Below are 24,933 nucleotides of genomic sequence, written 5' to 3'. Positions count from 1 at the left end.
AAGAAGAAAAAACCATGACTTCTTGCCAGCTTTGATCAAGAACAATGATTTGGAGTGTACAAATGCTCGCTTAACCATGTGTTTTCAATTATGAGGGGACATAAAGGTGAACATGTGTGAAGCATGAATCGTGTCCTACAGATTTTTCTTCAACATGTTTTTCGAATACAAGCCCTCTTGTTTTTATGCTTATTCTACTGCTTTGTGATAGAAATGGTTTGCACGTGTCACCTTAGCTTGTCAACAGTTATTAGTCACGTGTAATTTTAAGGATTATGTCAATAAAGCAACGCCTTTTTCCATTCTATTTCATTTTACTTGTAATTATCATGAAAGGCATCTTAAACCCACATAAACCTCTGAAATAATAGTGTCTAGGATGATGTGCTGTGAATGCAGTCCTTGATGTCGTCATGGGGACTTTGTTGAAAACAAGCAGACGGGTGATGACAGACACGGTGTGATTATGGAATGTTAACATGAACATGGCGTGTGTTTTTTTGTGCGACTCTATATTTGGCACTTGACAGGGAAGCTCTTTTGAAAATTGCATTAGCTTTCTTATCATTATGCCCTTTCGGGGACAGCACGTAACCAGTGTAAATACAGTTCAGAAGGCATGTGGCGCACTGTAAGCCCATTGATCTCTGGCTTTACTGGGAGCTCCTGGACGGTCTTTTAAGTCCTTATGTCCTGCTGGCTCAAAGGCTGTATTTGTGACTTCATAGGACTGTTTGCTAGAAGCATGTTGACTCTGTTGTCTCTATTGATGCATGTCAAATGTTTTTGAAAAGCTTCCCTCAGCATCAGGGAGAAAGCTAAATTTTTACTCTAAGGATGCAACCATTTTTGCTCTTGTAAATACAGCAAAAAAAGTAGAAAAAAAATATTGTATGCAAATTTGTGACGAAGAGCGATTAAAGGAAAACATTTTGTTCTTTTTTTTCTCCTATCATTTTGCTTCATTCAGGGGATGGGCACAGCCAGTCATTTCCATTTTGTTGTGCAGGAATTTCTACAAACACAGCCGGTCAAAAGTTTGGAGACGTTTTTTATGTATTGGCTTTTCTTTATTTCCAACACTATTTACTTGTGTAGGAAAGATAAAAGGGTGAAATCACTCAAAATATGTTTTATATTTTGAATTGTTCCAAATTGCCACCCTTTATTCTTGGCATTTTCTCAATGAGCTTCATATGATAAGGGCGTCAAATTAAATAGTTGTGAAGTCTGTGAGGTGAAAGTCATTTCTGTGACGACATCGTGAAGCCCATTGAGAAAAAGTAAAAAATGCAAAGCAGATATCAAAGTAAAAGGCGGCTATTTTGAAGAATTTTCTTCTATGATTCAACTTTTTTTGTTTCAAACATAATTCCATATGTATTCATTCATAAATAAATGCCTTCAGTCAGAATCTACAGTGTAAATGGTCTTGAAATTATAGAAAAAACATTTGGTTTCGAAACACCAATCATCAACCATCATTCATTGTAATTTGTGTTTGGTTCATTGTGCTTCGTGTCGTGCAATGTTACACTGTATCTGAAGTCAATGACCTGACCTGAAGCTCTGTACCTGGACACACCAACTGCACATTATCTGCACAGTGTGATCTGTGCATGTAGAGACTAGTCCATAAGAACTGAACATTGGAGCATGGCAACACTGCCAACAGACTGCCTGACTCACTGAATAAAATAATAGAGCACCTATGCAAGCAGGCAGCAGACGTTCACAGATGACATCACAAAACATGCTAGAACAAGCAATGATGGTTTTGACTTACCTCGCAGAGCAGGTCTTTGCTGAGCTGCGAGACAGAACTGAAGAGTGTGTAGTTAGTGAGAGTAGATGTCAAGAATGACCAGCTCACATGCACAGGAGTCTTGTATCCAGCAGCAGAGAGGGCGTGCTGGGGACAGGGGAGGAGCGAACACACAAACCCTAATATGAAACCACGCCCACCTTTTCTCTAAAAGAGAGTCATTTTGGGCTGCTCTTGTCTTTCTCACGTCACAATCAGTCACGTAATAAAAGATTCTCCTGTGAATAAATATAGTCAGTGGTGTGAAATGTGGTTTTATACAGCAAATGGTTGATAAACTGAACCTGAATCTGATCTACTGCAGACATTATAACAAAACAACAACATGGCAATAATGGACATAATTTGGGAAAAATAGTTAAAAAATAGTTCTTAATCCCTGCCTTAACAGAGTGCATATTCTCCAGTTCGGCTTTACCCAGATCTAAAAGCTTCTCGACTAGAGCTTACAGTCTATAGGCTAGTATAGCGCTGCATTTGAAAGCTAAGACCTACAAAACTGATCTTAACTTTTTTGTTGCCGTGTTTTCGTGCCATTTTTGAAGCGTTTTTGTCGTCGCTTTTTTGTTGTGTTATTGTTGCTTGTATTAATCAGTGTTAATTTCGTCGACTAAAATATTTAGTCTTAATTTTAGTCAAAGTGTTATTTTTGAAGACTAAAATTGGACTAAAACTATGACCAAAATGTCCAGATATTTTAGTCGACTAAAATAAGACTAAATAAAAATGAAAAGGAGAGACTAAAATCATCCAAACTTCTATTGACCGCCTGAAAGCGCCTCAGATCTTGTAAATTCTCTGCCAAAGGAGCAGCTCTGAGCTTTGTTCATGTGGGAGCAGCTCCATGAAGCAGAGGAACAAGATTAAATATGATTATAATGAATATTATCAATGCAAAGTCGACTAAATTCGTCTTAAATTTAGTCGACTAAATTTACTTGCAATTTTAGTCGACTAAAACTTGACTAAAATTGAAGATATTTTGTTGACTAAAACTAGACTAAAATCGAATTACATTTTCGTCTAAGACTAAGACTAAAACTAAATTAAAATACGTTGTCAAAATTAACACTGGTATTAATGATCATTTTTTGCAAGTGAAAAAAGTGCTTCACTGTAGAAGTGCCACAAAGCTGATGCATCTCGGGAGGATTTGTGTCTTTCACACACATCCGCAGACACTTACATTCCATTTCCCACCAGTCCCATTGCCCAAAACAAACAATAAAAGCCGACACTTGTTTGATGCCTCTTACACAATTTCATGTGTAGAACTCTGCTGGCACTGGCTGTATAGACAGGGAAGATCCCTGCCTTGTCCAAGCTTGTCTTTGGTTACAAACATTTTCCATATCAGACCTGTGAATGTTATGTTAGTGTAAGTGAGCATTGATACTCACTGAAATGTCATAAAGGGCTGTTGTTTTGTAGAATCCAGGATATTAATATTTACGTACGGGATAATACACGACGAGTCCAGTTATTCTGATAATGGACACCTAGGAGTGCATCACCCTGCTTATACCATGGTCCCGCAAACTGAAACTGTTCAATGGGGCCCTTATTTTTTTAAGTCCTGGGCAGGAGTTATTTCACTTTTTAAGCTGTTTTACCTGAAGCTAGTTCCAGATCAATTGTTTATCGCTACTATGGAAACAGCTGCAGTGGAGTGATATAGAACAAGATTTAACCCTTGTTTAACTCTTGCCGGGCTAGGTGTACATTATCACTTTTTAACAGACACCCTCCAGCCAATCGGAATCGAGTATTCACCCAGACCATAGTATAATCAACATTATACTTCAGCTGACAACCTGTATCATGTGACTTGAGTAGTAGTGCTGCTTCTTAAGTCAGCTGATATTTGCATAGACCCGGACAGGTTCCACCTCTCTTTGTCTGTCGTTGTGTCCTTGGGCAAGACACTCCACCCTACTCCAGTGCCTGCACACATTGGTGTATGAATAATAGTGTGAATGGGTATCTGGTTCCTTACTGTAAAGCGATTTGGGCCTGATAAAGGTTGAAAAGTGCTATATAAGTTGAGTCCGTTTACCATTTTTACCATTTTTACCATTTTATTTTTGCAGCTGGAATTTGAAGACTTTACTTTAAGATAATTATTATGGAGATGTCACTGAAGAGAAGACTGTTTTTACACTATAAACCCATCCAACCCGACTTTTCTTACCCCAGAAGCCTTGGGAAAGATTCCTTTGACATAAATCATTATTATGTGCATAGTTGTTAAAAATAATCATCTGTTCTGAAACCTTGCACGGACAAACAAAATACTCAACCCAGTATCGTCAGACCATAACTAAAATCTGCATTGTATACATGAAGGATGAGTGTGGAATAGTTTTACAAACTCTTTTGATTTGAGAGGTGGTTAGAGTTGCTCAGCTGACAGATTACGAGGGCTGGAATTTATGATTTAGCATAATTGTCCACAATTTTTCCATCCATCCATCCATCCATCCATCCATCCATTTTCTTTCTTCCACTTTTCCGTTGCCGGGTCGTGGGGGCTGCCTTTGGAGCTGCCCATATCACATTGCACCAGCCCCTATGGCTCCTTCTGCAGATGGTGGGTCCATGGAAAGACGGCTTCACGATTCAAACCGGGCCTGTTGTTCTCCATAAGGGACTTCTGAACCGCTCTTTGTCTGACCCGTCACCTATAGGACCCTACCAGGGGCACAAAGCCCCAGGCAACATAGCCCCCAGGATCATTGGGGCACTCAAACCCCTCCACCATGTTAAGGTGGTGGCTCCGGAGGACTGTCTACATTTTTTTAGTAATGAAAATACTGATTAACAACATTAATAAAAATTTTCTCAGCCCTATTATTTACCATTTTATAAATTACATGTATTGTCCACATCTTTCACATATAAAACAAAATAGTCTTTGCAATTCGATTATAATGTGTTTATTTATCATATTAACTTGTTATTCTAGCAATATAAATCAATTATAAGATAAGCCTTTATTGATCTCACAATGGAGAAAGTCACTTATAGTTTCACTCCCTCCAAGAATAGACAGTGTTCATTAATCCCGACTCCTTATCACTTGTTCTTGCAGTTCTGCAGACTGCACTGTGTTTGCATGTTGCAGCACGTCATCATGGTCTTCAATTTGAACAGCTTCCAGAACACTGCTCCTCGCTAATTGTGGGCGTGTCCCTGAGTCTGGGCTTTCTAAATCCACTAACACCCTGATGAGTCCCGACCACAGCAGGGAGGAAATGTAGTTGTGGAGGACAGATCAATTAGGACAGAAGCCCACAGAAAGACCCAGCAGCTCTAATGGCTTACAATTTGCCCGAACAAGAGATGTTTATGAGAAAGCTTCTTCTTCTTTTTGACCTGACTCCTAGAATGAGCATTTTTGATGACATAGCGAAAAGTGACTTTATGATTTTAAAAAAGGCAATTCAACAGACATTGGTTTATCCTAAAAATTGTTTATGACTCGACAAAAGCTAGCCTGCTGTCAAGACGAGTGGGTTCCAAGCCAGAGTCCTGTGCCGGAGTGGGCTCGCATGCACAGGAATCTAGCTGAGGAAAATCAATATACACATCAGATGTGCTTCAATTCTATAGCAATACTCGCAATAGTACAGCGGTGGCTCTCCTGTCTCCTAATTTGCTTGCATGTTATCTGTGTAGACATGTTCAAAGCTCTTTGGCCACGCCTCCTTCAATACAAGATGGCTCAGCTTTTTTAGTTTTTTAACCTGCATGTTAAGAGGCAGACGGTTTGCTGGGTCGCCACTTTGAAAAAGTCAATCCAAATGATGACCAAAGCCATCAATATGATAGATCTTGTATCTGAATTTGATGATGCCGCACTGCATCACAAATGGCCTTGGACTTTGCAAAATGTATCTTAAAGCCCTTGCCCCCAGCCACTTCCCCCACTCATCTCATTTAATAGAGCACAAAGTGAAGCAGCCATGTGTCGTCTATAAATGCATCAATGTAGTTCCTCACGTTACTCAAACAATCACAAGATGAAATGCACAGTGTTTTTCATTCAACAGTATATAGGAGTGAAATGGCTGCGTTTTTCTAATTTGGACAATCCAATTACTGAAGGAAACACTTAGAACAATACATTTATAATCTGTTTTTGCTACATGGAATGCAGTAAATGCCATGTAAGGCGTGAGTTCAGATTTCCTAATGTGCTGATGGCTGTTGAACTGTAATGTTTTCCCAGATAATGCCTCCCAAGTGCAATAGTGTGTGTTTTAGCATTTAGCTCGATAACCTCAAATGGCGGACAGTGCGGCTTTGGCCTTGTGCGCGGTCAACATGTTGACCCTTTCAGGCCACACACATGGAGTCAAGTACTGTGTTTCCGTACAGTGCTAAGCCATTCAGTTTATGAACAATAGAATAACTGATTTTTGACAGTACACTGCATTAAATCATTATAAAACTGCTAACTAAAAAAACGTATAAGCTGTGTACTTGTTTTAGTCATTTTTTTCATAGTATAGTGAAATAAAATGTATTTTGTCCAATGGTGGAAGAGGTTTCGGAGGTGCATGTTTTCTCCAAACGTGCTTTCCGTTAAGGCTTCTTCTAGTTGGAACACTCTACCTATGACAGTTAGAGAAAGCAGCACCTGAATCTCATTTAAGAGACAACTGAAAGAATGGCTTCATTGCCAAAGGCGTAACCATTAAGAGGCATTAGGCAGGAACATATTTTTATTTATATTTGCAGGTACAGGTGTGTGAGGGACGAGGGGAGTGGCATATGAAAGAGATGCACTTCATGAATTGTGTTGTTGTTGTCCTTGCCTGCTTTGTTTGTAATGTACTGCTGTGTGTTTTGGATTATGCGTTTTATATTTTGTATGTTCTTGTCTTAGTTTTTACTGGGACTGCGGATGGAAATTAGCCTTGAGCTAAAACCGGCATATTTACAGCACTAGTTGTCTGTTCATGAATATGCACTGTCCCATTCAAATAAATGAAATGAAATGTACTTAATATTCTTACACACATAAAAGACGAAGTTTAAAACGTTAAAACTAAGCATTTTTATCCCCCTACATGTTCCAGCCATGTCCTAATATGTACAATGAGACCAGACATGTTCACCACAACTTCCTCTAAAATCCTGCACTGTCACTCAAACAGTTGGTAATGCGGGTCCGAAGTGCCACCATGCACGAGTATGATATAGAGACTGCAGTTACGCGTAAGACCTGAGGTGGCAGTAGTGAGCATAAAATGACCAACTTGCATCTAGTCTCTTTAAAGTGCAGATACAAGACTAAAAATGTACTTAAGGAAAAGTAAAAGTGGTTAAGAGTTTAATGTTCAGGATTTTGTAAATCATTTGAATCAAGCCAGGTCTAAACGAGTAAACCACTAACCATTATAAGTAAAAAGTACTCATTATCAAATGTACTTAAGTAAATATATATAATACATATAATACATATACACATACATATAATTTGTACTTTTTACTTGTACTTTTTGCTTTGTTACTTTCCACCACAGATTTTGTCCTAGCAGCAGATATTTTTGAATTTGTGCATCTAATTATAAAGCCTTTTAGTCAATCTTGAGCGAGCTGACCTGCTGCTGCTGCTGTTGTTGTTTATATTACCATGATATCGCTCTCTAAAAGTAATGAAACATGGGCATAAACCCATGATGTTTTCCCTTCTGAAGTGTAAGAAAGGAGGATTTCTAAAGGCTTCTTGAAAAAATTGTCAAAATAATGACAAAAGCTAGGATGAAAACAAAAATGCAAAAACATGAACAAAAGTTGACAAAAAAGTATCAAAAACATGGTGAAAACACGACAAAAAAGCAATGAAAAAGAGCAATGAAAAAGCAACAAAAAGTGACAAAAACACTTCAAAAATGTGACAAAAACGTGGCTCTCAGTCAAAAAGCTTTTACATTTGGCTAAAGCCGAACTGGGGACAATGCACCCGGTGCAGGCGGGGGATAAGAGGTTAATGCCACTGAAGTAGAAAACATACCACAGGAGAAAAAAAAAATACAGCGCATTTAAATTCTGGGAGGCCAAGGCTGCATGACTTCTTAGAAATGCTTAATATGCATGAGTTACCCTGAAACAGGAAACGTAACTTAAAAACAGCTTTAAAACCAGCTGATAACTCCAGAGAGAAAGAGAAGAAGTGAAGTCCCGAACTCCGTTGACAGTTCCCTTTTATCCTAGTCTTGCACTCCTCTGCGGAGAGAGGATGACGATCTGTGAGCCATTTGTTTGTGGCTGTGTGTTTGTACTTTATCTGTACTTCACATTATCTTCAGAATCATTATGGTGTTGACCATTATCAGCTAATCTCACTGACATGGTCTCCATGTTCTGTAGAGTGCAAGCAAAGCAAGAGTCAGAAGCTTGTTCAAATTTAGTTCAACCCTTACCACCACTCCCCACTCATTTATTACTGCAAATCTAATAATGAACTTAATAGGATACTATGGCCTCATATGAGCCGACAAGGCAGATTATATCAGACATTGAAATACGGACATACAAAAGCATTCAGCAAAAAAGTGTGGAACACGGAAACCACAAATGCAGTTTGCAAAAGATGCAGTTCTGACAAGACAGAGGAAGTTGCTGCTTGACCGTTGTGGGTAGAATACACCACATATGAAAACTGTGCTTTTGTTAAAAAAGCTACAGATTCAGATTCAGAAAACCTTACTGATCCCAAAGTGCAGTTCATTTGTAGCAATCCTCAGGACATTACACATCACAGTCACTGTATGTCAGTCCCAACAGTTTGGACAAGAGTAGAAGCTCTAGATAAACAATAGTTCGATAACAATAACAAAATACTTACTAAACACACTCCCTTCAGAATTCAACAGTTCAGTGGCAGAGGACACAGAGGAGTTGGAGAAACCGACTTGTTTTCTGAGGAGGTACATAAAACGACGTCCAAGCATGAGCAAAAACTTTGCTGAAGACCTGAATAAAATATGCTTATGGTTGTGATGTGGTTACTGGGTCAGCTAAGTGTCCATTACTGATAGGTATACGATATATTGTACTGCCTTATTTTAGTGCTTTAGAAATACCACATTTTGGGTGTGTTAATGTTATGGACTGGTACTTTGAAAGTAGATGTATAATCATAAATATTACATAACAAACATACAAATGAACTTCAATCGTATAACTTTCGGATTGACTATATAAAAATGCTTGTTTGCAGTAACCATGAGACAACTTCCTGTCCAGATGATGCTACTTCAGTTAAATTGCATTAAAAAAACACCAAAACAACAACATTTGCTCTGTATCAAACCTCCAATCATGTTCAGGATGTAACCAATGTTTACTTCGAGGTAACCTTGGCTGTAAAGAACATGGGGAAAGTGTCTATAGGTTGATGTGTGAAAATGTTAAATGAGCCTTCTTATAGTCTGCACACAGGGGCGCTTGGACAGGCATGCCAAGGCCAGGTCACACATATTATACCCCTGGTGTCAGTATCACTGGCATATTTTGGGGTGTGTGACATTCAGACTAGGCCCCGGGTCACTCAGTGATTAATGGTGACATCTGGTGTGTAAACAGAGCAAGTGCAAGTCAGGACTCATTCCTGGAAACCACAATGACACCAGAGTAAAATCACCACGGAAGGCCAAAGACAATAAACCATAAATATCTTCTACTCAATGAGAGATAGTTTCCAACACATCTTCAACACAAATTCTGTAAACTTGTGTGTGCATTTCTGAACACTTTAATTAATCAGCCAGACACTAAGTCCCTAGTAAAAGCAGAGTTCATCTTTTATTTATATGTGTTACACTTGTCAAGCAGATGCCTCCTGTAAGCAATGCTACATCCCTTGTGCCCATTACTATTACCATTATGCAGACTGACTGTATGACCTTTCCTCACTCAACAAGCAGCACACAAATAACTGCAGACAGTCTGCTCCTGACTGATGTTGGCTTAGGTTAAACAGATGATGCAATATTTTTGTTACAAGGAGGTTCCTGTTTCTTCACAATTTCACAATTTTCTGGGAACATTGTGGGAAAGAGGCTCAGATAAAACAGTAGACAGAGTCTTATTTTCCCAATTAATTCCAATTGATTAATTACAACCCAACACTTGAACGAAATGTAGTTGTACAATAACAAATAAAGCACTTACTTTCCTTTTTCCTGCAAGATGTTGCTTAACCTGTTACCCGCTGCCACCTTAGGGTTGGGTTAGCAACTACTATATCCAAATATCCAAATATCCAAATCTCAAAGCGTATTGACTGAAGAGCTTACAGGCTATATCCCAGCGTGATACCTCAATTTGAAAGCCAAGACCTTCTTGTTTCTAAAAATATGTGTGAGACCTGTGTGAGTGAAAGACAACTTACATCACATGTACATAAACTTATTCAAAAAGATCATTCTTTTGTCTTGGGGCAGGACAAAATAAACCAAACTGCTATTGTTCTGTTTGAAATGAGCACACAGGCCTCACATCACCACTTAAAGGAACAGGCCACCGTTTTTACATACTGGTCTTTGTGCCCGTGGAAGAGCGTGGTCGCTTCACCCCCGTTTGGAGCTATAGGAATATACTGGGAGAGGCCAAATGCTAACAACATCTTTGGTTGTTGTGCGTGACTGAGCGCACGCACAAACATCAGACAGGTACGCATCAACTCGTCTAAGCTCAGGTAAGAACATATCTAATAACGGTGGCCTGTTCCTTTAAGAGATGTTAAAACGTGGCAAAATACAAAGAAGCATCATAATATATCTCTAGAAAATAAAAACAACCGCTGAATAAATGATGCTTTAATGCAATTAATTGTGATTAATCAATTACAAAGGCCATAAATGAACTTGATTAAAACTACTATTATGTAGCTGCATGATTAACTAAAACGATGAATATATCTGAAGATACATGGATCTGAATGACATTCAGATGAGGAGGACATAAAAGTCGATAACTATTCATCCTTGCAAACCATTTATTAAGAATCACGACAAAACACTTGCAAGCAGCAAACAACAGCAAAGCAGCGTGTCAATGCACAATCACAAGGTTAATAAGTTAGGTACTTAGAAAATGATATACATTTAATTAAATACTTACTATGATTTATCTGAAGATCTGATTTGTCTCATAAAACAATGAAACCGTAACAATCTAAATGTATTAGCAAATTTCTAAAAGAGCAGCCGATCCCCGTACAAACGATCAAATAAATAAAGAAAGAAAATATAATTAAGAAAACAATCGATTCCAATCTGAAAGTTATGGATACACCCACCTTTAATGATCTGTGGTTTGGAGTGAGGTCGTGCACATCACCAGTGAACATACAACAACAAATCATTTTCATTTTATCAATAACTTCTCAATAAATAATGCACTTATCTTAGTGAAACACTTATTGTTTTTGGTAATGTGGAAGCTTTTTTTTTTTTTGTCATTTTATATTTTGTACTTTGTATTTGCTACTGCATACACACCTGTTACAGATAACACCCAGCCGGTCAACTCACTGCACATCAAGGAGGCTCCATAAAGGAGACATAACAAGAGACAGAGGACAATATAACCATAAATGTGTTGACTTTAAAGCATTTGATAAGCAGGAGTCAAATTTTTATCTGTTGTTCTGACACTGAACCTAATTTAGGTCAGATCGCCGCTCCCTCGTCCCACTGCTTTAGTTTATGTGCTCCTGCAGCAGTTCAAAGGTGAGCTGTGTGATGTGCTGCCACGCCTTCTGCACGTGGTGAGACTCGGTACCGCGGGCGCAGATGCAGAAGCGCAGAACGAACCGACCCGAGAGTTGGCAAGGCACCAGGTGGATCTCTCTGCTCTTAGTGATCCTCTTCAGCAGCGTCTGGTTCAGCTCATTGGAACCCTACACACCACAAGAGACGGCAGTTCTAAGTCCAAGACATCTGGGACGAAGGTTATCACAAATATTTCAGCTTAGGTAGTAGTGTTGGTTTTATAAGAAATAATCCATGTGCAATCACGAGTAACAAAAAAGTGACAAAACGCAAGAAAGAAGCGTCAAAAAAGTTACAAAAAAGCAACAAAGAAGGAACAAAAGAGCAACAAAAACAAATAACAAAAAAGTGACAAAATCTTGACCAAAACGTCAAAAAAGCAACAAAAAAAAAGTGATGAAAAATCTACAAAACAACAGGAACAAAAAAAAAAAAAAAAGATGAAATGTGGCAACAAGGCACATAACACACACACACACACAAAAAAAAAACCTTAGTTTTCCAAAAACACTGGCTTACAGACTGTAAGCTCCATCGAGAAGCTTTTACATTTGGTTAAAGCCGAACTGGAGAACACGCTTGGCTAAGGTGCTGGTTAAGAGGTTATTCGTTCAGTCTTACCTTAATTCTGAAACAGACCAGGCCCAGCACCACCTCTGCACAGATCTCAAACCGCTTGTCTGCTCGGACCAGGCTCTCAAACTCTTTGGCCAATGCAACATGCTTTAACAATCAGGGACAAACACAGAATTAACATGGGAGCTTTTATAACGAAACATTTCATTTTACTTTGGGAGAAATAGTGGATGCACTGAGAGTGTCATATTTTAAAATGTGTTATGACAATGCTCGACAAGTTCGGATTAATTACAGGCCTAGTTATTGAGATAAAAAACGTGAACTGTGGCGTGAACTGAGAATGACGTCACTCTGTTTGTAATAACCATCATTTTCCACAAGGGGTCAGTGCAAAGCTGCTTATACATTTCTATTGCATTGTTTCCACCGCTGCTCCTTCTACTACTAGCTTTTACCACTTATATTGGTTACATTTTACCATGCATATTGAGAGTGTATCATGTTTTTTAATCCAGGATATTAAATTAGGCTCTATTAAGATACCTTTTCAATATTTTTTTTGTTAAGATGCGTGAAAAGTTAATCTGCACACGTTACAGTTTTGGGGAATCCTGGTGTAGCTTCTTTTTTAATAAGCTACTCCTGCCAGATCTGCCGACCACCTCAGCGTTTCCTCATTCTCCGCCAACAGCTCACCATCACTCAGCGCTTTTTTACAAGCCTTTAAACTTCTACAACTAAACTGGCTGCTTTTTCATTGGCCCATTTCTGTGTTTATTGATGTAGTCGTAAAGTTCACATGTACAATCTAAATTTACATGACAGGCGTGCTTCTGACGTACGCATGATGCATCCAAATAAGGGGAAATGTCCTGGTGCATATTATCGAGCAAAGCAGATGGAAGCCAGGGCAGAATGTTGTGGTTATGGCTGCAGGGGTCATTGCTACCACAAAATTGAAAATAGACAGAAAACAGGCTGATTTGATTGACAGCGCGGGCTGGAGGGAGGAAGTGGGAGATAAAGTTGAGGTGACAGTCGCATTGGGAGAATAAAGACTGTACGTGTGCTTGTGAATGCGAGATATGGAGGAGGAGGAGGAGGAGGAGGAGGAGGAGGGAGGGGACTTATTATTATTATTATTATTATTATTAATTATTATTATTATTATTGTTGTTGTTGTTGTTGTTGTTGTTGTTGTTTTTATTATTATTATATTAACATTATTTTTTTTTTTAAAATCTTTTTTCATTATCAGTATTAATATTAGTATATTTTTTTCCTCATTATTATTATTATTATTATTATTATTATGTTTATTTAATTTTTTTTCAATATTGGACCTTATAAGTTTTGTTTGGAATTGGTTCCACCGATGTGCCAAATTCATTGACGGTGACTAAGCCATAAAGGATGTGTATTTAAGGCTTTTTGAAAATATTATACAAACATGACCTGTTTTTGTTTCCCAAAATATGAGCATAATAATAATAATAATAATAATAATAATAATAATAATAATAATAATAATAATAATAATAATAATAATAATATTAACAGTAATAATAATAATAATAATAATAATAATAATACAAATAATAATAATACAAATAATAATATTAATAATAATAATAATAATAATAATAATAATAATAATAATAATAATAATAATAATAATAATAATAATAATAATAATGCATTAGTCTTATATAGCGCTTTTTAAGATGCTCAAAGTTGCTTTACAATTTCATGTTAAGTCAAATGTTGTTTTTACTGATAACCATTGTAATGCTGATTTACTGACATTTACAAAAACATTTTACATTATCCTTGAGACAATTATCAAATCACAACGAAGATGAAACCTTACACTTTAGGTTGCCAGATCTTTTGACTTAACCCACTTTGGAAATGAAAAGAAAGGGACCATTTGCCTCAGGGAATTTAAGTTCAGTGACTGAATTCTAGAGATTCTTGGCTCTTAGCAATATCACATAAGAGTTGTTTAGCGGTTCACTTAGAGCTGCTTATTACGGTGTGAACACAGCACTCTGTAACCGAACACAAACAACATCCATCCATGCCTGGAGCAGGTTGTTTCTATTCCTTACATGTATCTACTTTGCACCAGAATGGTTTGTCCTGACAAAGTTGTTTTGTTTGTTTTTCTCAGTGTTTAAACGCCCTGTAATGCTGCTGCTTACCTTGCGTATAAGATCCCGCATTTGCTTGATTCCATATGTGCGAATGACAAACCACAATTTCAAAGAACGAAATCTTCTTCCAAGTGGGATTTGCCAATGCTTTAGAACAAAGAAGACACAATACATTAGCCAGTAATGCACATTAGTCAGATTAACAATGTTTTTATATGTTCAAGAATCATCTTTTCAATAGAATAAAGAAATCTCACCCGATAATCTGTGACCAACCCTGTAAACAACAAATAAAAATGGTTACGCATTCACAATCAACAGACACTGAAATCGAAAGACTAGTTTGGCACTAAGTGCTCTAATGAAAGCTTAGGATTGCGTTTGTAATGAAATAGAGTTGTATTGTTGTATGATGCACTTTTGCAGGTGGTCCTGTCATTCTCAGCCCACTGGTGATCACTGTCAGTCCACTCAAGCCCCTTTGTGCCTCACAATCCCCTGGGCTCCAGATAGCTCATCTGTGCAGAATGGAGAGCCATGTTTGCTGCTGCTAATAACCACTAATTAGATTGAACAGTGTATGAGCAGGGCGGTTAGAAAGTGTCTGAGTGGTGGGAGGATGCAATTGTCTCTGTCCATCTGTGCATCACACATCTGTAGGAAAGGGCCAGTGCAAAGCAGTACTTTTACTTGTACACTATTACTTATACACAATGGTAATTGAATTAGGTCACAAATACTGCAAATCAGCTTAACTTGAAGTTGGGAAGGATTAATGATTAATGACAATGTGGTTCACACTTGCCTAGCACGTTTAAGTGCACCTTGATCTGATATAATAGAGTAGATGTGGTTTCATTTCTAGATTATTTTATACAAAGTGAAGACTGACCTGACTCCTGGTTGTCGTGTTTGAGGTAAAATGGCTCCAGTTTGAACGCTCCAATGATGTCTGTCCTTTTCTTTACCCTGTGGATGAAGCAAGGTTCAACACTTTATTTTACACTACCCTCGATACATTGTACTTGCCAAATTTAGTACAATGTAAACTTTGTAACTATGTGTAATAACTGATACCTAAGGATTAGATACACAATAGAATAATGTGTATTAGTACTTTGCAGGTACATAACATAATAAGACATAAGACCCTACCCTTAAGTCCTAACCCTAAAGGTCATATGTCTAAGTACATTATGTACCTGCAAAGTGCTAATACACAGTATTCCATTGTGTATGTACTACATAGACACAAGTTATTACAGATTGTTACAAAGCAGATTACATTGTACTACATTTTCAATAGTACAATTCATATAATTTTTTAAAAATGTTAATATGTGTGTGTGTTTTTTACGTGTTTTTTGACGGTTTTCCGTCACATTTTTGTGCGTTTTCATCCTTATTATTTTGACCCTTTTTTACAGACGCTCGGTTCAGGTGGGCGTTAAGAGGTTAAGTGGCTTGATATCACCAAGGTAATGAGAACTTATTCAAAGCTACTACCAGTGGCATATTCACAGCTACTGGTTATAAAGAACGTGTGCTAATTCTTTTACCGCTGCAAATGAGGAAGCGCCTTATTTTGGCTTTGAGTATTTTTAGCTTTGTTTGCTGCTGACAGATGAAGCAGGTGGAGTGCGTGGGCCTATTTTTACACGGCAAATCCGAAGTGTAGACGGACGGATCACTTCAGCGGTGATAATACTGCGCATATTGTCAGAGCTTATAGGTACATCAAACAGTTCTTAATAGAGTAAACAGGTGAATAGAAAAGATTCTTACCACATTGCGGAGCAGTCAAAGTTGATTAAAAGCCATTTGTGTGGGTTAAAGTTGAAAGAATCTGCCAACTGAAAAATATAGTTTGACAATGAATATAAGTAAAGTTATAAGTTAAAGCCCTCTCCCTAGAACCAAAACAGAAACACTTGATTTGAAAGAGGTAAAGCATGAGTGAAACCCACAAAGTCCCACCTTTTCCTGGAAACCTTTTTCCCATCTCACAGCAACACGGTTTGTAATCAGTTCTAATCTCTTTGTTGCCTATCTTTTTCATTTCCTTTCTGCCCAACCTCCTCAAATGCAATAACACACCATAGAGACAAAGCCGACAGACTCCTGTCTGACAATTGTGGTGCTGACAGATTCAAAGGCGTCTTGCCCATCACGTGTCTCCCATAGCAACAGCCCCTCCAGCATCAGCAGCCTCCACTCACAGGGTTACTGCTCTATCACCCTACCTCATCAACATGACCAGGTTACGGCTATATTGCCCAACAGATCTATTCAAGTTTAGACAAAATGTGACTACAGTCCTCTTGTCGAACCGAAATATGTGCAGGGAGATTTTGTCATCAGTTAAAGTTTTCTTCTTCCCCCTTATCAAGAAAGATGTTGCTCTGATTCAAAATGTGCCTTAAAAATGTAATGGATAAAAATTATGAAAAAATCAATAAGCGACAGAAAAGATACAAAAAAAATAGAATATTAAAAACCTGCAAGAATAATGTGTTAAAAATGTGTAAATGATGTGAAATAGTGGGCGTTTCCCTTCTGCTCATCACTGCATCAGACAGTTTTCCAGCCTCGCTCTGTCTCCCACCACATTGTTTGAACTTGTGTGTCTAATAAACTGTGATATGTAAAGGTCCAGCGCTGCCTCAGGAAATTACTCTGTTCTTATCTGTCGGTCTGAGCAGCTTGTGCCACAGCAGCTGCCTCTCCAACCTCAAAAGAGCGAGAGGAGAACTGACGCGCGTCCGCAGCATTTGAGAGCAACGCTCAATCTTCCATGCTGCTTCTATGACATTAATATGACGCCTTTTTCAAACACTAATAAACCACGCTGATAAAATCTGCATGCAAGTGCTGTACTTTAGAGATAATCTCTGGCAATTTGACTGAAATGGTTTCTCCAAAGACACATGGGAATAGTTTACCGCAATGGTGAAGGCGCATACAGTACCTAAAGCTTATCGAAGTTTCTTGTCATCAATCATAAAAAAACATAAAATATAAAAAAATTGGCCTAACAGTGCTGCCTATTAAGCATCTTGATTGTCCAAATATGTCAATTATTTTAATAATAAATTACTAATAATCATCAATCAATTTGCAATTCAATCAGTTAACTAAATTGGCCAATGTCCCTTTTCAAAATCAATGATATCACAGCAAAACAAAAATGAAATACTTTTAAACATTATACGAACCTCAACGCCATTCAGCAGCGGTCTGAACTCAGGGCAGATGAACGAACTCCCAGCATATGCAGCATCAACATGCATCCACATGTTTTGTTCATTACCTTCAACACACATTTAAGAGGTAAATTTATGTGCAAGTGAACCTTGAAACATTTACGTCTATACTAGACTAACTTACAGATTGGACCAAGTTCTTGGAGGTTGTCGAAGGAACAGCATGATGTGGTACCAAGGGTTGCGCACAACTAAAACACAAGTCAATTTTAGTTCAACTACTGCGGTAAGATAATTACATTTTAATTAATTTAATACTTTTTGTGCAATTGTATATATTTTTTATTAATTCAGTACTGCAGATAAATCAAATGATTCAATGAAATGGCCTCTTATCATTAACTTGATGATTGTTTGTTTTCTTACAAAGAAAGGGACGAGCCCAGCAGCCTTGTCTTCTTCAATCATCTTTTGCAGCAGAGTTCCTCTCAAAGAATAGTTGTAGTCTGTGGGGACCTTCTTCATCATCACGCCGCCAATGAGACCAGCTCGCTCTACGGAGGAATGAGCCTGACCAGAGGTACAAACGCGGTCAATTACTAGAATGCTGCGTTCACAATGTTAGTGCTATAGTGTGTAGTGAAGTGTGACTAACAATAATAGCCACAATTCACTACCACCACTTAATACTTCAATGAGAAAAAAAATCAAGAGAAGACGTGTAGATATTAACCAAGTGTTTCTTTTTTTTTTTTTTAAATGCTTTTATATGTAGGTAGGCATGTATTTTGAGGAAAATAATGAAAATAATAATAATATTAATAATATATATACTGTATATCTTATGGAGTCTTAGAATAAACTAGTTATCACTGAAACTCTTGTGTTAAAAAAAATATGAAATAAAAATTGTTTTGCTGCCCTTTAGTATATTGTAAACTGAAACATTTGTGGGAAAAACACAGGGTATCGTTCGAAACAAAAAACCAAAAAACAAAAAAACAGGTATAGTGCATTAACATAGAGACAGGCCCATAACCTGCAAAAAAGAAAAGAACAGTATTGAACTATTGACTGTTTATAATGTTGATGCCGCATGAACCCAACCATGTGCATACAATAAATGTTGATGTAATGTCTTGACATCAGCAGTAGACAAACAGTAGCTGGTCTTGTTTAAAGGTCTGTGCGCCCCTCAGGCGACTCTCTAACCCAATCACAAAGCCAGTCTACAATTCAACCTGATCAGAGCCAGCTGCTTCACGACTGGCCTTAGACCCACAACACAGTGAACAGACCTGTTGGATTCAATGTATTTCTATAGGGCAGGAATGATTACTGATAGCTATGTTGAATATTCTTACAATATAAATATATTTGCTTCATGTTTGAAGACAGTAGGTTTTACTGTTTACCATTTGTACTGCAATTTTGTGGAGATACAGTTAGTATTGCGATTCTATCATGAAGTATAGCAAGATAGAATGAAAAAAAAAGCGTACTTTTCCATATGTTAAAACATGAAAATAGATTGTTTGCCCATTTTTAGTCAAAAACTGTTTTGACCCTCATTTTCTGTATATCTAGGTAACAGTATTGCGATACATCACAAAAATACACGAGACCTAAAGTTTGAAAGCTGTGGGCTCAGATGAACTGAGGAAGAATTTTGGATGAGAGGCGAACTTAAAAACCTTTCCAGCACATATGCTGCACTTACTTGTTCAGATGTGTAGGCCACTAACTTAGAGAAGATTTCCGATTCTGACAGCTCCGGGTTGATGGACTGCACTCTTTTGACTGCTTTGCATCGAGCTGCGAGTAATGCCACTAAAGTCGCCTCACTGGCTGTGGACTGTGGAGAAAATCAAGAAATCAGAGAAGAAATACAGTTTAGTAAAATATCATGACATCCTCAGGTGTTTCCTGGCAATTGCTTGAGGCTACATAATAAACCAAGCATAATCTGGCTTGTGGTGGGCATCAGTCAATGCAAATTTCAATATGTCACAAATCAATATGCTGTTGTGACAAAAGGCCAGCAGAACAAATTACAGCATTTTAGAACATTAAGGCTCTTGCAAAACATTTTTAAAATCGATAATCAGACAAGTGGGCCCATCATAGCGTCTAATACGTTTCCAATTTTTTTCCTAAGCATAAATAAGCATGCACACCCTCTCAAGAACACTTCCTGTCTAAAGACATCTGACAAATACAGAAGCCTTGTAAAACCCCTCAATTGAATTGAATGTGTCTATAAATTTAAAAAAAATAACCTACTGCATAATCTATCGGTGTATCCATGAAGAAATGTAAAAAAATGTGGAAAAGTGACCATCATTCTAGTATAGATACTTGTTAACAAATGCGAGGTAAAAAGCATTAGATGAGTAGTAAGAACCTAGTTTATTTGGAAAGCATCACTGTTACACTCTTTTTGTAATAATTCTGTTGTTAATTTTGAACTTGCTGTGATGACTCTGTTTAACGTAGATCTCTTACCAAACTAAAACGGTGTCATTTCTCAGCCATCCAGGTTTATTTGATCTCGGAAAGTTAAAACAACAGCTGGACTTTTTCTCTTGACAACAAATATATTGCGTGAAAGACACACACTAAGTGACACACAATCGTGAAGTGAAATTTATAAATAAATAAAATCTGAAGGTGGGGGAAACTGTACATAGGACAACTATTAGTCATACACTACACACATTTGGCCGTTATGAAAGAGTGGCTTGAAAGGAAGCCATTTTTAAAAGAAAACCATAAGAAGTCTCGTTTGCTCTTTGCCAGAAGCCACATGGGGGATACAGCCAACATGTCGAAGAAGGTGCTTTGGTCAAATTAGACCAAAATGGAACCCTGAAAACATCATCCCCGCTGTCAAACATGGTGGTGGTAGCATCATGCTCTGGGGGTGCTTTTCTTCAACAGGGACAGAGGATGGATGGGGCCAAATACAGGCCAATCTTGGTCGAAAACATGTTTGCAAGTCTGCAAAAGGCTCGAAACTGGGGTGGAGGTTCACCTTCCAGCAAGACAACGACCCTAAACATAAAGCCAGGGCAACAATGGAATGGTTGAAAACAAAAAAACATCCAGGTGTTAGAAAGGACAAGTCAAAGTCCAGACCTAAATCCAATCAAGAATCTGTGGAAAGATCTGAAAACTGAGGTTTACAAGCGCTCTCACCTCTCAATCTAATCTAACTGAGCTTGAGCTGTTTTACAAGAAGAATGGGCAAAAATCCCAGTCTCAAGAAAAAATTCATTTCACTTCACAATTGTGTGTTACTTTGTAAGTCTTTTACATAAAATGTCAATTAAATATATTTATGTTTGTTTGTGGTCCATGTGGCAAAATGTCGAAAAGTTAAAGGGGAGTGGATATTTATGCAACCCACTGTAACTATTGAACTTTTTCCCCATAATGTAATGTGATTGAAGATCAGAGGTCAGCAAAGAGCTCTTTTCATGTCCATTGTCTATGTAGAGGCTTTATTACACAGGGCCAGACAATGTGCTGCTGTCACAACTCTCATTAGCCTGCGCCTCTCTGAGTAGCTCTATCCGTTGCCATAGTGAACCAGGCTAAGCTGCTCTCCAAAAGCCCAGTCACCAAAAGGGAAACAAGCACACAATACCAAGCCCCAGCACTCACAATAAAGAAAGCATGAAATGATCTGTCATCCCCACACACTCACTTCCTCTCCCATTCACCTCCGCCTGGCCGCGCACACACACACACACACACACTGCACACAGGTACACAGGCTCGCCATGGAACACTAAACGAATGCTGCGCGCTCAGCCACACGGAAACAATCATGGCGTTGACGCTGTCATCCCCTCTGTTTTGGGGATGAGACATTAAAGAGCAATTTCCTGCCAATTTTCCTGCCGGCGTGAATGAGGAAGGACAAATCAATCGCATAAGGAAAGTGGTGATTGGACAAATGTTTGAACACCTTCGAGGGACAAGGTTTAATATTCAACAGACTATAAATAACATCTAATGGCATTAATTCGCACATTGAATGTTATTGTTTACTGTCGGTGATCCCGCACATGCGCACTAAGCTGGGGGGATCTCGAATATTCCTATGTTTGACAGACCACCTAACAAATTTAAACTGAAAGAACTAACTAATTTTGGAGCATCTTTTGTGCCGAGGATCATGAGGCTCACGAGCTACAGCACTTATTGGACTGCTACAAGCGAAAAGCCCACCCCCCAAAAAACAAACAAACCCTAGCCTAATAATAATAGTAATAATAATAATAATAATAATAATAATAATAATAATAATAATAATAATAATAATAATAATAATAATAATAATAATAATAACTCTCTGCACATAACATTAAACTATAGTCTTCCTCTCCTTCCTTCGTTTGTTTGTCGCCGACAGGGGCGTGTGTGTTAACGGCATTGATTTTATTATATTTAGCCATATTTAGCACGATCTTTTCCTCAAAAGTGTTCAGCTTTATTATCATGGAGTGCGAAGGCCTGCGCTTTTCTTTTGCCCTCCAGTCAGTGCCGCGGTTCAGAATCACTTGCGCGTGACGTCCCTCGCCTTGTTTTTGTCAATTTTTCCATAATAATAATAAGAACAATCAGAAAGACGAACAAACAAATCTGAAAAACTGAAAAACTTTCAGCACTCAAATGGCCTCTCCTACAAATTGCGTCGTTGCTACTACCAAGCTATTGGTTGTGGGATAGGTCTCACTCCCCTTTGCTACAGCTGAGGGTGTGCCATATTGCGCAGGTTCAGAAGTTAGGGCTGTATTGGTTTTACTTTAGATTTTAGATTTCTATAAGTTTTAACATGGCATACCAGTGCAAAAGTTTATTTTTCTAAAGAGCTCCATAGTGTACAATAGCCTTTCAAAGAATTCACTTAGTAGTTATTTATTTATTACATCTCTTGCAGGTTAATAATAGCTTACCTGTATCACCCCTCCTCCATGGCCCTCAGTTCCAGCTAAGAAGCAGTCAGGCAGCTTCAGCATCTTCCCCAGCCAGTCCATCATCACTGTCTCCAGCTCAGTACAGGCTGGACTGGCAGCCTGAAACACGCGTCGAAACAGGTCATTAAATTGCACATGCAGTACATTTCCTTGTTATTACGCGATAGGAAAAACACAAAAGTAAATATTACCCATGAGAATCCAATACACCCAATGGCCCCACACAACATGTCTGCTAACATAGAGGGGTAAGAAGTTGCTGTGGGGAAATAGGCAAAGAAGTTTGGACTGTGCCAGTGGGTCACCTGGAAAAACACAGTGATGTCATAGATTATTATACTTTTTTTTACAGCATGGATATGATGTATTTCTGCAGTCACTGTACCAAATCAGTGTCATCGTCACTTCCTTCGTTTATTACCATTTGTCTACAGGTCTGCGATAAGCACTCACCCCAGGCATTATCACCCTCTCCACATCCCTCATCAAATCTTCATAAGACTCTGGCTCCTCGGGCGCCTCCGTGGGGATGAGCTGTCTCAAATAACCGGGCTCCACGTCGGGATAGACCGGCCGCTCCTCGATGTTCTCCAGGTAATCGGCCACGTAGTCGACCATCTCCTTCCCTCTGCGCCGAAACTCCTCCGCATCCATATCAGCGCTGTCAAACAAGGTCAGTGACAGCTTTATGGTCACTCCCGCAGGTAGAAAAGCAGGTTTATACAAGGTCATGCCAATGGACCTTTGCTCTAAGTAAGAGTTTCCTTTCAATATTTGCAGTTGCAGAGTGTTTCAAAGGTGGGAGGGATCGCAATAACACAACCACACAAGAATGACAAATCAAAGACCTGGTATGAAGGATACTGTACATAATCATAGTTACACCACGAATATGCTGGACCATGATAGGATCAAAAGAAGACTAAACCAAATCAGATATTTATTTTATCAGCTGTGCTTTGTCAATAGATATCAGACATAGACACAGCCATGTCACTTGTTGCACTCTTGATAGATTACTGATCCTTTGCGTACTGCCTTAATCCAAACTGCTATTGTCTTGTGAAACTCACAATGGACACATTTTAGAGCGGAATGTAATGTTTTCCTTGCATTTTCATGACAATAAACATACCTCTTTAACTACTTGCTTTTTGCTACATACTGTATAGTAGGCAATATCTTTCACCTGCGTGTAAACTTTTATATAATAAATGATTCATGCTGATTATTTTCTCATTGATGTTGATAGAATATGCACAAATTTGAATTTAAAAATGTATTTAGCCTCCATTCAACAGGAGACTATTAAATATCCCTCCCTACCGTATTGAAAGTTAAATCTTTATACGCTTATCTTAGGATTATAGCAATAAATACTCACAGTTGGCTGTGTTGAAGGTGCAGAATAAGCCTTGGGTCCTGTCGGCCGGAGTCTGCAGCTGAGCATGAGCGCTCTGTTTTGTATGTGTAAGCAGGACAGAAGACATTTGCTCCTTTTATCTTACCAATAAAAGCCCCCTCCCTCTAGCCCCTGTCACTTCGACCAATCACAAAGCAGCTCTTCGCCCATGTGTAACACTGATTCATAAAGACTAGCTCTGCCATGTCATGCATTAATTACATTTGGAACTGAGGTGTACAAGCTTTCTGGAAATTGTGGGGGAAAAATACCTGCAAAAAGAAGGTTCCTCTAAGGTTTATTTAAATGAATAATTTTGTATTTTGTCTATAGTACAAAGTGAACTATGTCAGGTGATAAGGTTGCATCAAAAGGTGCTGTGTGTGGAGACTATCATGAGGAATTCTTCTGATATATTTATACATCTGAAGAATTTTATGTATTCATTATACTTTAAGTACATTTCTGGATCAAGATGAACAGGTTACATTTATTGTGTACAAGGACTTGACAACTGCACTGCCGCTGCTAAATACAGTCAGTACTAATGATGCTGGAATGGCACGAGGATCATTTTCATTTACATAACAGACAGTATGTATGTTGAGGTGTGTCCTGTATTGTGAGGTTTAGGCTTTAAGGATGTAGTTGGGTAATGGGGCCCAAATTTTGCGTTCAGTGTTGACTTTGCTGTCTGCGAGTCACTGTTTCTGACGGCCATAATGCTGTTGTCAGGATCCTTAAGTCCTGTTCATTATGGATGACGTTTTACTTAGAGCTTAGATATTAATAATGGATTATCGAAGAGTTGTTAAACAGACAGTATGTTAAACACGAGGTGTGTTTAGTATTGTAACGTTTAGGCCTCAGGGATGTAGTTGGGTGATAAGAGACAATTTTGCCTTCACCGTTGACTTTGCTGTTTGCGAGTCATTGTTTTTGACAGCTATAATTCCTATGTAAGGATGCTTAAGTCCTGTTCACTATATGGATGA

The 24,933-nt window shown here is 38.3% G+C and overlaps 1 protein-coding gene across 1 annotated transcript; it reads right to left on the bottom strand.

Annotated features, from left to right (window-relative positions):
- Positions 1-11,158: 11,158 nt before the first annotated feature.
- ddc (dopa decarboxylase) lies at positions 11,159-23,987 on the bottom strand. The gene is made up of 14 exons (XM_079561260.1): positions 23,921-23,987; positions 22,990-23,197; positions 22,728-22,841; positions 22,516-22,635; positions 19,272-19,406; positions 17,978-18,121; positions 17,736-17,802; positions 17,564-17,658; positions 16,134-16,201; positions 15,241-15,317; positions 14,606-14,625; positions 14,397-14,495; positions 12,235-12,336; positions 11,159-11,741 (listed from the first exon to the last, which is right to left on the bottom strand). The coding sequence occupies exons 2-14, from the start codon at positions 23,188-23,190 to the stop codon at positions 11,541-11,543; spliced, it is 1,443 nt and encodes a 480-aa protein (XP_079417386.1). The 5' UTR covers positions 23,191-23,197; positions 23,921-23,987; the 3' UTR covers positions 11,159-11,540.
- Positions 23,988-24,933: the final 946 nt, after the last annotated feature.

The sequence above is a fragment of the Gobius niger genome, assembly GCF_951799975.1.
Source record: "Gobius niger genome assembly, chromosome: 8".
NCBI lineage: Eukaryota > Metazoa > Chordata > Actinopteri > Gobiiformes > Gobiidae > Gobius > Gobius niger.
Note: the sequence above shows the minus strand (reverse complement) of the source record. Positions and strands in the feature narration are given on the sequence as shown.